This window comes from Lepisosteus oculatus, chromosome 16 (genome assembly GCF_040954835.1).
Source record: "Lepisosteus oculatus isolate fLepOcu1 chromosome 16, fLepOcu1.hap2, whole genome shotgun sequence".
In the NCBI taxonomy this organism is placed as follows: domain Eukaryota; kingdom Metazoa; phylum Chordata; class Actinopteri; order Semionotiformes; family Lepisosteidae; genus Lepisosteus; species Lepisosteus oculatus.
In genome coordinates this window covers 20,140,737-20,154,673 of record NC_090711.1, presented here as the reverse complement: position 1 = coordinate 20,154,673, position 13,937 = coordinate 20,140,737, and the positions used below count along the sequence as shown (strand labels likewise).

At 37.6% G+C, this 13,937-nt stretch overlaps 1 protein-coding gene and 1 long non-coding RNA gene across 3 annotated transcripts in view; one reads left to right on the top strand and one right to left on the bottom strand.

The window, feature by feature from the left end:
• The window catches only part of LOC138223308 (uncharacterized), a 61,679-nt gene that overhangs the window by 7,305 nt on the left and 40,437 nt on the right, over positions 1-13,937 (top strand). The gene's annotated exons all lie outside the window — the stretch shown is intronic.
• The window catches only part of LOC102696614 (polyunsaturated fatty acid lipoxygenase ALOX8-like), a 32,417-nt gene that overhangs the window by 9,848 nt on the left and 8,632 nt on the right, over positions 1-13,937 (bottom strand). The window contains exons 5-8 of the mRNA XM_069179450.1: positions 9,340-9,483; positions 8,269-8,469; positions 7,143-7,229; positions 198-367 (exon numbers count right to left, since the gene is read on the bottom strand). Coding sequence (XP_069035551.1) covers positions 198-367; positions 7,143-7,229; positions 8,269-8,469; positions 9,340-9,483 — 602 coding nt within the window. The remainder of the gene's footprint in view (positions 1-197; positions 368-7,142; positions 7,230-8,268; positions 8,470-9,339; positions 9,484-13,937) is intronic.

Below are 13,937 nucleotides of genomic sequence, written 5' to 3'. Positions count from 1 at the left end.
CCAAACTCAAATCTTTATATTAAACATTTTTAGTTATTTTTAAGTACAGCTCATACCTGTCACTAGAGAAATTCCAAGGTGTTCCCTCTTAATAATTTCAAGTATTACACAATTTTTGGCTACCTTAGACAAAGAGTACAAATGAATGAAGACTGGACTTTCCACATGCTTGCTGTGAAGACTCCTGGAGGTCCCACCTGTTGATCACAGCCCACTGTTTAAGGCCGTCATCGCGGTAGTGGTAGTTGGGTATTCCTTGAACCCCACGAGCGGTAATGTCCTCCGGCAGACAGAGGGCGCTGTAAGTCAGGGAAGTGAGGGCTCTCTGAAGCACTTCAAACTTCCCATATCCTCTAGTACTGGCGGCCTTGTTCAGAAGGAAAAGAAGATTCATTAGTGTGACTGTTTTTTTCTCTCTGTAGTCTCACAGTCAGTACAGGTTGTACTAAGAATAAACTCCTTTAGTTTTGAAATTACCTTAAAACAAACCTTAAAAAATCAAGTTTATGCTTTATGGCTAGTGGAAAGAAACTGGAGTGCACAGCAAAAACCTTTGCAAATGCAGTGATAACATCTACAGATGCAGCCATTCAAAATGGGTGAGGTATTTCGCGGCATACCCCGGTGGGCGTGTCACAGTATCACGCGTTTCACGTGTGTCACGTGACTAACTATCCGGCGTCGCCTTGTGAAACTGCCAGGGGGAGCTTAACCTCTCATGTACAGCATTTGAGCCTTTAATTTTGAACTGTGTATTACAGCATGTTAATCATCAGTCATTAAAATGTTGGTATATTTTATGAAAGCAAGATTGCTCAGTTGGACAAAAGTACACAACTACCTTTATCAGAAATATTTATGCATCAAAGCCTTTACTGAAGATATTACTAATAGTATTAATAATGGATGACTTTGGACAAGCTGTATACTCAAAGTATAATTTCTTTAGCACATTTGTACAAGCACTTGGAATCTGTCCAAGCCATACTTTGTCAGGCATTTTGTTTTACTTCAACGGGGCATAAAAACTTCCTTGCTTTTAACAGGGCGTTTCATAATTTCTAGCTACGAAAATGATTTAAAATGCGACACCTATCATTCAACTAGAGCTTAAAATATCACAAGGAAAAATGCACACCAGTATTCCATTTCTCCCTAAACATTGTAAGCTTCGAAGTCTTTAACTAACGTGATACCGGAGTCAACAAGCATACTTTTAGAATTTGATTAAAAGGGAATATAATATGGAATCGCGTATCTAAAGAATTTAATAACGGTATGATTATATCCGTGTACTGCGGCAGAGCTATGTAGGGCTGTTTCGGCTGCCTGATCACGCGAGCTCTCTTGTAGCCTACTGGTCTAGGTGCGTGACTACCAACTGGCAGGTTGTGTGTTCGAATCCAGCTGGTGCTGGACTTTTCTTTTAACAAACATTTCTTCGAAAAAATAGGTAAGCGATATTATGGACAATCAATTGACTTTTATATTTCAAAATATCGCAACATGATCGATATTTGCGATATTTTGAACATATCTTCCCTTCTGACAGCGGTTCCTGCTTCTATTGTGTGTGTGTGTGCAACAGTAAATTTTTATAGAGAAATGGAGGCTGGACAGTATGCGTTACAATATAAACATTTATATTGATTTAAATCGTGTTCTGATTTAAATCGCAAACGCGTGTTTAATTATGTGTTTTTTAATCATGATCAGGCTAATGCATTTCTACATTTTCTGTATGAACCAGCTTAGAGGTTCATACAGAAAGACAGCTTGTGTTTAAATTGAGTGTAAGGTAATTTATGCTTCTAAAGTCATGGTCAGTATTGTTGTACTGTGCTGTACTGTGTCACATTATTTTATAGCGTTTTTATTGCGTTATTAAATCCGGTGGCGCTGTGTTAGTTTCCTGACTCACATTATTTAAACTGCGACACTGATCATTCATCTCTAAATAAACTTTATTTTATATAGCGTTTTAAGCGAATAGGTAATTAGATTGCTCATAAACCTAATCACTTTTTCTACATAAACACAGCGTGATTGCTCTCTGAAAATGCTTTTCCTTTATTTTTAAAGTAGGCTCAGATTTCAACTATAGATCGTATTATTATAAACTTTCTTGGAAAAATGTATTTTATGTAAACCATGTTTGCTATTAATTCATTTAGGGCTAAAATACGTTCATTGTCTTCTAATCGAGTCGAGTTGACATTGGAAGCCTGCCACACCCGGACCGTTAAACCAACGCATTAGCACGTCAAAGCCCATTGAGCCAGTATTGGCTTTAGTATCCCCCCCTTCTCCCCTCAATTCAATTCAATTCAAGGTGTTTTATTTGCATGACAGATGGGTACAAGCAGTGTTGGGTACTGTATGTATATTGTAACGCTTACAGCAGACAGGCACTGTGTAGGAGCCGACGCACCAGAGCAGCGCCTGCAATTTTTATATTTATAACTTAGTTTTTAAAATTAGTCAAGCAATACAAAGCATCTCCTTTTACTTAGTGCCTGAGCATACTGCAACCCGTGTGAAGCCCATAAACGATATTAATTTTGGAACTTAAACATACAGTATATGGCTGGTCTCGGTACTTTAAAGAAAACATACACACCAGTATTCCATTTCTCCCTAAACATTTTAAGCATTGAAGTCTATAACTAACGCGATACCAGAGTCAACAAGCATACTTTTAGAATTTGATTAAAAGGGAATATAATATGGAATCGCGTATCTCCAGAATTTAAAGACCAGACAATCGCAAACTCGTTTTCAATAAAAGTATTTTATTCATTCAGCAGTTTGTGAGAGGGACATCCAGCAGGGAGAGACACACACACCGGTTTTCATTGACAACATTGTTTTTTTTTCAATTCCTCTTGTCTAACAGGAATGTTTTGTTTGTGAACAGACTGTTAGACAAGAGGAAAAGACCGCCTCCTCCTACGAAGCATTTCGTTGACCCGATCACGAATTCTTTTCCAGTCGTACGCAGCAAGGGTTGAGAATCTCCGATTCACCATTGACTAATGGTTTCCCGGAGATTGGGTTAAAAAAAAACAAAAAACATACTAACAACTGTGCCATCCTACTCCTTAGTTAATACATTTTATTATTCATAAACAGTTAACATTGTTAGCAAAATATTTTGAATTATATTTAACCCTATTTTTTCTTTAGTTTTGTATTTAACTTATTATATGATAGTCAGACTTAATGTATATTTGAACAATGAAAATATATTTTTACAAGATTTTACATTAAGCACTTAAAATTAATATGGTTAATAATAGTAAACTGTAACATGCTGTAACAAGATCGGTTAAACTGCGAAGAAAATGCTTTCAGAGAAAATGTTTCAACCAAACCTGTTCCCACACACCCCGCCCCCACTACCATTAGATGAAACAATACTTAAGTAATTTAAAATGGAAAGAAAGAACAGTGATAGAGGAAAACACCACTACTAATGTGAAATACCTTGCCCAAAGTTCAAGGAAACAAACCTACCCCTGAGTGCTTGTTTAGTTCTTACAAGAGAACTAAGGTCTAGCAATTTTTTTGCCGTTTGGTCCCAGTACAGGCAACTGCCCTGACTACTTGATGAAGTGGCAACATATTCTTGCACCTTTCTGATGAATAATGCAATGTAGGATTATCAGCCACAGTCCTCTTTTTTCACATTATCGCTGTTTCATATTTTTCTCTATCTGTGTGTTGTGGTCCCATGAAAGCTATACCATGGTAGATTTAGCCTCTCAATGTAGAGAGGTGAACAGTTTCCGTTATGTTGGTGCTTGTAGTTAATGCTAATAAATAAAACTTAATGTCTTTGCCTTATTGTTTAACCTACAGATCACGTTTTTGCTATTTAGTTTAACATGACGAATGCTGGTTCTGTGTGATAAGATCATGTTTTCTAATATGCTTGTCGTCTCTGGACAAGCAAACCTACTTCCTCTCTCAAACAGTTATTCAAAAGCCTTCCTTTAGAAAAGCAGATTCCAGAATTGTAGACTATATAGTGAAGGTATTGTGATACTTCGTTGCTGTGGTGTTATTACAGACAGGAAAATGACATTAATTAAGCAGAGGGGATGCTGAGAAAGGACTAAGAGTATTGCTGTGTGCACTTACAGATGCAGCCATTCAAAGTGCGTGGTACAGACACGTACCGGCTACGGCGTCGCGCGTCGTGACGCACGATGACGCCCGGTACCGCGGTACGTGATTGGTTGACCGACAGGGGCACTCGTGGTCCGTTGGTCTGTCGTAGAAAGAAAGATCGTAGAAAGATTTAGGGTGTGTAGGGCTGTTTCACCTCTCTCTTCATGTGACTCATGTGACTTCATGTGACTCTATTCAAAAGCCATTTAGCAAAGAGGGGATGAGAAGAGTGACAAACTAGTATACTTTAGATCTTTTTTTCTGAACCGGGGAAAATCTGATCATGTTTCTCAACGTTTTATGATATGTCGCTGTTGTGAATGTCTGTGGAGTGTATCTTATTTGACTGTCTGTCCTTGCTCTCTCGCTCGCCCTCCCCCCCTCTCTCCCTCAATTCAATTCAATTCAAGGTGCTTTATTAGCATGACAGGTGGGTACAATCAGTGTTGGGTATTTACTTTGCTTTGAGATTCCACTTTTAAAGGTGATCTATAAAATCAAGGCTTTAACTTGCTTTAACTCCGCAAGTCTGAGTTCTCGTGTCTGTCCTATCCGAACCAAAACTATTACAATATGTATCTTTATAGCAGGTGGTGTACAACTTTTTAGCATAGATTACACTTTTCTAAAACGTATTTGAAAAATAAAAACGATTACAATCTAATCTTTCCACATTTGATCCCAAGATCCCAAGAAAAATAAATCTAACCGGGGAGAAAGCTATGCTGAAAGTTTATTAAGATGCTTAGAAGACAAAGATATCAATTTATCTTGCATTTGTCTGATTGTGAATCAAAAAACACATATAGTTAAACACGCATTTACGATTTAAATCAAAACACGATTCAAATCAATATAAATGTTTATTTTGTAATGCCTAGGTGACTATTCATTGTTATTAAAATGACTTAAATTTGATCATGTTGTGATATTTAGAAATATAAATTTGTTTGGTGCGAGTGAGAGTGAGAGTGCGAGGTTTTATTTAATCTCTGACCAAGGGAAACGTTTCATTTTTTCAAAGAAATGTTTGTTAAAAAAAAAAAGTTATGGTTCCAGTGGGATTCGATCACAGACCGTGTGACATGGGAGTCAGGAACCTAACCCACTATGCCACCGGCAAGGTCACATGCAGAGTGCTGAAAAAGCACTAAAGAAACATTATCAACAGACAATGTACAGCGTGTACTATTCTTGTGTTGTGGTACATGAATATAATTATATCGTTATTAATTTCTTTAGATACGCGATTCCATATTATATTCCCTTTTAATCAAATTCTAAAAAGTATGCTTGTTGACTCCGGTATCTCGTTAGTTAAAGACTTCAATGCTTAAAATGTTTAGGGAGAAATGGAATACTGGTGTGTATGTTTTCTTTAAAGTACCGAGACCAGCCATATACTGTATGTTTAAGTTCCAAAATTAATATCATTTATGGCCTTCACACACGTTACAGTATGCTCCTATTCTTTTTATGCTCAAGCACTAAGATTTCCCTTCAGTGGTAAAATTCCATATAAATATTCAATACTTAAACGGGCACAGTAAAGACATTAAATATACATATACATACTGTATATGTACAGTACAATTTGCATATGGTAATATGTTTATGTTCCTAAATCAATCTCTTTTATGAGCATGTGAAAGGCATGGTGAATCGATTCTCAAAAATTACTGTACTTTGCATGATTGGAAACAAATGCGTGATTACGAAATGCTGTGGTGTTACTTTTACAAAGACGGTCAATGAAAAAAATAATGTGGATCAGGGCAATACTTTGAGTTTACAGCTTATCCAAGGCCATTCATTATTAATACTATTAGTAATATCTTCGTTAAAGACTTTGATGGCGACAGCTCAAACATGAGAGGTTGAGCTTTATTTCCGGAGCATGCGGAAATTCCGGATATTATTATTTTACTTGCGGTATTATAGGAGAATTTATGGTAACTAGCGGTATTTACCGGTAACTCGCGGTAGACTGCGTAAAGGGCACCGCAAAATAATGCGGTATCGCCCGCGCATTTTGAATGGCTGCATCTGTATGTTGCGTTTGTGTTGTTTCTCCCCTATAGTTAATATACTTGCTTAGACTCCATCATGCTTGTATTTGCAGCCATGCTGTGAACCATCAGCTACAATAAACCAGACTGCATTGGTTTACGAGACGATCTGTTTGTGAGTAACTGTGTATGTAAGATACTTGGGGGGTAGCTGATTTTGTTGTGAAGTCATGAACCCCAGCATTTTAAGTGCTGCAGTGTTTTGCTGAACCTATAAATTTGTGTTTAATTTTGAAGCTGTCTATACCCATTCTTGGGAAGACCAAGTACTAATATAATTAGCAGGCTTGGTTAAAAATTGTTTTCTGTCCTTCAAAACCACAGAACCTACAGGAATTTTATTTAACTTTTAATACGACACTTGAATTAACATAATTAATACCACAATTAAATATTAAGGATTATGAAATATGACACAAACCAGAATAATGTGACCCACAGACCTTACAGTGCCTTGCAAAAGTATTCACCCCGTTTGGGCTTTTTTAGTTTTTTATATTTAGGTGTGTCAAAGCAAGGGGGTGAATACTTATGGATTCAATTATTTTCTGTTTTTTACTTTTAATTAATTTAGTAAAATGTCTGGATTTGTTTTCACTTTAACATTATAGAGTAAGTTGTGTTGATAAGTGGCAAACATTCTCAGTTAAATACATCATGGTTCCATGCTGTAACACAATAAAATGTCCAAGGGGGGTGAATACTTTTGCAAGGCACTGTAGTTTGCCCACCCTCATGTTGAGCCCAAGCATTTTGATATTGACAAGTTATGATTTGTGATGGGTTTGATTCTTTAACATTTTAAATGAATCTTTACCAGGCATTAGCTGTATTGCTGTTAACTGTTAATAAAACAATGCAGTGCAGCTGCAATAGTTATTTACAGGAGTAGAGACTGACCTGGTCAAAAACTCCTCCAGTGGCCATCAGATCATTCCTGGCTATAATATTGATGTGAAGGGTGTACCGTGTATGAGGATTCAGGAGCTTCGTATTGAAACGGAGAAGACATTTTAATCAATAACGAATTAAGGAAGAGCAACAACATTGTTAGCTGAGGCAATGGTATACGATATGTTTTATTGTCTGACATGTAAGTATCACATTAATACTACTGTACTACTGCAATGCTGTATTACCTCTAACTACTCTTTTGGCATCTTTTGAAAAGTCAGAAAAGTACCTTGCTATTGAATAACACTCTTCCTAGTGTCAAACAGGGCAGTTGACAATCCATCTAGTGAGCTTTTCCAGGAAACCCTTATCGTACTGGGGAACGTACTGGGGTGCTGCACAGAGATCCTGCCTGCAACTAGGTCCTAACTGAGGAAATAGGGGGGTGATGTTCTCTAAATCCATAGTACTGTTCTGCTTTTAAACAAGAACATTGTATCCAGAAGACTGAACTCAGGGTACATTTGATAGATCTATTCGTTTCAACCCAGAAATGTAATTCACAGCTCTAGGTGATCCTCAAGACAGAACCACATCAACTAGCACCCAATTCATGATGGGCTCCAGCTCCATTGATTATTCACTATGATCTAAATGGCTTTTTAAATTCAACATCTGTTACAATAAATAGATTTGAAAAAATGTTGACAAAATGCATAAGTCCTTAAAGGTATAAATTTAATTTTTTATACCATCACAGAAGTGGTATTGGTCAGTGCACAAAATTCAATGTATAATTTCCCTGATATACTGCCAATAATCACCTGTAGCCTTTCAAGAAATACAAGATGCATTTCGATTTCCTCTAAAAATAATAAAACCTTTAAATGGGGTTCTCTCCCCTTGACTGACACTGAAAAAAAAAATAATCTGTTATTGGCTGTTGTTTTATTTCAGATCCTTGCTATTACAGGAAGTCTTTGCGTAACATACTGAAATGTAGTTAACAAACACTGTAAAAAAATATTTTGAAACACTTTCCAAGACTATCCTAACACAGGAGCAAATCCAAAACACAAATACAAAATGCACAATGTTTGTGCTGGATATCAGAAAAACACAGTAACAGTACCTTGAACACAGGGTGCACTGAGGGTAACTGCCTGAGCATTGCAACACAGAATACCTCTGCCAACAGGTGGGTTCGCAGCAAGTGAGTAACCAACTCGAAATAGTTAAAGTCAGCACTGCGCACATAGGTCTTCGCCAATAGCCAGCTGACAGAGTCGCTGGGCAGGAATATGGGGTTTTCTGGTCCTGCCTTCTGCTTGAGCTATAACAAGAAATGATAAAGCAGTAATATAAATACTGTAGGACTCATATTATTCAGCGTACCTAATATTTTTCACTTCTTGAAGATAGTACATACAGTACATACGGTACACACAGATAATCCTTGACTATACCATGATGCCTAGGTAACAGAATGACAAAACCCAATCCCAGACCTTTTATTAATTATTAATGGTATTATTGATAAACTAGCATAGGATTTATAATTAACAAAACATATAATCAGTCTAGTACGGCACAGTGGTGCAATGATTGGCATTCACTGCCTTGCAGCACTGGGGCCCAGGGTTCAATTAGTGGGGTGGAATCTGCACGGACTTTGTACTGTATGTTCTCCCTCTGTTTGTGTCGGTTTCCTCTGGGTGCTTCCTTCCCACGGTCTAAAGACATACTGGTAGGTTAATTGGGTTCTGGGAAGACTGGCCCTGTTATGAACGTGAGCATCTCTGTGTTTGTGTTGGCCTTGAGAGGGTCTGGTCCATGGTGTCTTTGTGCCTGTCGCTTGCTGGGATAGGCACTGGCTGCCCTGTGTGACCCTAAACTGGAAGAAACACTTCCTACCAGAGTTCATTATAAAACATTACCTTTTAAAATGAAATTAGAAGTTTTACTTTTAATGAAAAAAAGTCCTATATCAATTATTCTCAACCGCATATGTCCAGAAGCAGGCCATTTTAACTGAGAATGGGTGGATGGAACTAATTTAAAAAAGAAAAGATGTCTCTTAATCTCTCTTAATTAATTAACTCATCTTAATTTCACCAAATACTTTATTTTATCCTTGAATAATACTGGAAATATAGATTTTCAAGCATTTTAGACAAGTGAGTAACTGCAGTTAGTCTGGCACCTGAATGGCAATGGGCATCAGGATTTCTTCTCTCTTCAGATGCAGCAGGCAGAGTGGAGCAGCAAGGTACTGCTTCTTCATGTTGATGGTGTTGGTTTGGATGCCATCAAACAGTTTGTAGTCCACCAGGTAGATAGTACCTTTCTGTAGAAACACAATAACACTTTTGCTGTCTTTACAAACTGGAGTTGCTACGGTACTTGTTTGGAAACAAGACAACCCAAGACTCCTAGTACTCAAGACACTGACCATGATTCACACTCAAATTGAAATGCTAATACACTAACAGTGCCATAGACGTTGGCGCTGCTGTCTCCTCGATCCAGGGAGCTGGGATCCCTCTTGGTTTCATCTGGTTTCCTCTCAACATCCAAAGCTGACTTGACATGACTAGCTCCTAAATTGTCCCTCTCTAAAAAGCTGTGTGATACACTGGAGGGGGAGAGAGATTGCTAAGACCAGATAAGTTACATAAATCAAGTTATCCCTAGTTGCACACCACCAGGTCCTGGCCAGGGTTGTCCAGAGATGTTATGATTAATGAATATTTAAGATCTTTTAGTATTAGAGACGGTTTAAGAGAATCAGAAGCCCTTTAAAAAGACAGTTCTAAGAGCATTATGGGAAAGGATATGTGAAGAAAGGAGAAAGTTGACAGCAGGAAGATTTAATTAAAAGTAGAGGAAAACGGGTATAAATTAGAGGTATTGTTTGTTGACTTTCTAACAAAATCTAGGTGATTTGTTATTTAGCTCCTAGAAAAAGTAATATAAAACAGACCAAGTGTTCAGACTTTGCTGTTTTTATTTTGTTTTGGTTTTGAGAGTGAAAAGACAAAATAATTTTATATTTCCTTCATTTGAAATAAGGATTTTAAGTTACAGTATAATGCAAAGTTTGGTTTGCTGTTTTTTTGTTGACGGGTGCTACACCTGTCACCTAAGTGTTTCATTTGGCTGTCTGGGACTGAATCTTAAACTGTGATAAGATTCATTTTATTTGTCACCCACCCATAATACTGTAAGTTTCAGTGGTTTGTATGCTTCCATGTATATTTGTTTTGTGTGCAATCCCTACAGTATGTTTCAGTATTATCTATTATGTGTAATAAATGTAGGGTGTTAAGACTTAGAACTTTTCCCTGTTTTTTGCTTTCAGCTCTTAAGCAAATTACAAATGGTAAATTCCTGAACTTTTATTTGTTTTGCTAATTCGACTTGTTGAGAGCAGTTGAAAACATTAGGATTCTCCATTACAATTCCATAAAGCATTATACACAGTGTTTATACACATTATACACAGTATCTAGTGTTTGTCAGCAATCACTGTATACAATCACAGTGATGGCAGCTGTAGGAGGTATGATGAGCTACAGCTGTGAGCGGTCTTACTGTATATAAGTGTAAACTGCATACTTCGCTGCAGTCAGAGAGGGAGAGACGGGGAGTCAGTGCCATACAAGTACAGTATGTAGTTTACCTGGCACAGGCAGGGCGCAGCAGAATACCTGGCCAAGCCAGAGATAGTAAGGGGCCAGGTTTTTAATGTACTGATGCAGCCATTCAAAACAAGCAGGGTATGCTGCAGTATAACACGGTGGGCGTGTCGCAGTATACCGCATCATACCGTATACAAATTAGATTATGTTAATAGTATCCGGAATCACCTTGTAAAACCGCCAGGTGGAGCTAATAAAGGTTAACCTCTCCTGTACAGCATTTGAGCTGTCACCAGAAAACGTTGGTTTCGAATCCCGATCACTGCTGAGGGACAATCTTTATTCAATTAAGAATTTAAGTTGAATACTCTTTAGACTTTTAAATTTAAACAGTGTATTACAGTATGTTAATCATTAAACATTAAAAAGGCGGTATATTTTATAAAAGCAAGATTGTTCTGTTGGACAAAAGTACACAACCTACCACCTTTATCATAAATATTTTAATTATGCAGGAATATTTTATGCATCAAAGTCTTTACCGAAGATATTACTAATAGTATTAATAATGAATGACCTTGGACAAGCTGTAAGCTCAAAGTATTACCCTGGTCCACATTCTTTGTAACCGTCTTTGTAAACGAAAAGAGTTTATTTTTTAATTGACAAAAAGTAACACCGTAGCATTTAGTTGGTCCGATCACGCATTTGTTTCCAATCATGCAAAGTAATTCTTGAGAATCTCCGATTCACCATGCCTTTCACTTGCTCATAAACGATATTAATTTAGGAACATAAACATATTACTGTATGTAAACTGTACTGTATATTGCTGGTCTTGGTAGTTTAAAGAAAAAATACACACCAGTATTCCATTTCTCCCTAAACATTTTAAGCATCAAAGTCTTACATGTTGTTATTTGGGAAATGTTTTTACGTGCTCCTTCTGACCATATTAGGATTATATACTTTGTGAAAAGTGATAGTCTTTTAACCTTTTCTGTGAATTCGCTTGTTATCTAACAAACGCATACTTTTAGAATTTGATTAAAAGGGAATATAATATGGAATTGCGTATCTAATCAAATTAATAACGATATAATTATATTCATGTACTGTCTGGCAGAATAAACTGAAGAGGTTAGTAAATGCGACACGGAATTATTAAGAATTATCACCTCTTTTTACACTTGAGAACAAATGAGAACATTCCACTCAGTGGGCGGTGCATTGTTATCTCAATCACCTGCTAATTCGTTTTACACCACTGGACGACAGGAGAATGTGACTGTACTGTATCTGTACAGAATGTATGTTTCAATCAATACAGTAATTGATTAAAATTGCAATCGCGTGTTTAATTAAATGCCTTTTTTGATTCACAATCTGAAAATGAAAACCGCGGTAAAGTCACCTTGAATTTAAAAAACGATTTTGGCACGCCTGTAGCATTTTCACGAAACCTCCTAGAGTTGTGAGAACACTTGCTTTGTGTATAAAGTACATTGTGAATGTTTTCACGCCTTCACTTTGTCGTTTTTATGCCATTTTTTTGACCACGCACGAATATTCCTATGTCCGTATCTTCACAAGGGAATCAGTGCGAATTTTAATACTAATTAAATGACCGCGGGCACTTTCCACCCCCTCTACATTCTCAGAGTAGAACAGACTAACCTTCTAATGAAAGACGGTCCACCCCCCACGGACAGGAAAAGTGCCCACAGGCACTTAAACTTAATATGGTCAGTAACGGTTAACAGTAACATGGTCAGAAGGAGCACGTACAAATGTTTCAGAAATAACCATATGTAAGACTCTGATGCTTAAAATGTTTAGGGAGAAAGTGGAATACTGGTGTGTATTTTTTCTTTGAACTACCAATACCAGCCATATACAGCCTGTAACGTAGGGATTTCTATATGTCTTTATTTAGTGGTTACATTAGAGACAAAGGCTAAACTTTTAGCTTCAGTAACGTGTACATACAGTGCCTTGCGGAAGTATTCGGCCCCCTTGAACTTTTCAACCTTTTGCCATATTTCAGGCTTCAAACATAAAGATATAAATTTTTTATTTTATGTGAAGAATCACCAACAAGTGGGACACAATTGTGAAGTGGAACGAAATCTATTGGATTTTTGAAACTTTTTTAACTAATAAAAAAATGAAAAGTGGGGCGTGGAAAATTATTCGGCCCCTTTACTTTCAGTGCAGCAAACTCACTCCAGAAGTTCAGCGAGGATCTCTGAATGATCCAATGTTGTCCTAAATGACTGATGGTGATAAATAGAATCCACCTGTGTGTAATCAAGTCTCTGTATAAATGCACCTGCTCTGTGATAGTCTCAAGGTTCTGTTGAAAGCGCAGAGAGCATCATGAAGACCAAGGAACACACCAGGCAGGTCCGTAATACTGTTGTGGAGAAGTTTAAAGCCGGATTTGGATACAAAAAGATTTCCCAAGCTTCAAACATCCCAAGGAGCACTGTGCAAGCGATCATCTTGAAATGGAAGGAGTATCAGACCACTGCAAATCTACCAAGACCTGGCCGTCCCTCTAAACTTTCAGCTCAGACAAGGAGAAGACTGATCAGAGATGCAGCCAAGAGGCCCATGATCACTCTGGATGAACTGCAGAGAACTACAGCTGAGGTGGGAGAGTCTGTCCATAGGACAACAATCAGTCTTACACTGCACAAATCTGGCCTTTATGGAAGAGTGGCAAGAAGAAAGCCATTTCTCAAAGATATCCATAAAAAGTCTCGTCTAAAGTTTGCCACAAGCCACCTGGGAGACACCCCAAACATGTGGAAGAAGGTGCTCTGGTCAGATGAAACCAAAATCGAACTTTTTGGCCACAATGCAAAACGATATGTTTGGCGTAAAAGCAACACAGCTCATCACTCTCAACACACCATCCCCACTGTCAAACATGGTGGTGGCAGCATTATGGTTTGGGCCTGCTTTTCTTCAGCAGGGACAGGGAAGATGGTTAAAATTGAGGGGAAGATGGATGCAGCCAAATACAGGACCATTCTGGATGAAAACCTGTTGGAGTCTGCAAAAGACCTGAAACTGGGACGGAGATTTATCTTCCAACAAGACAATGATCCCAAACATACAGCAAAATCTACAAAGGAATGGTTCACAAATAAAC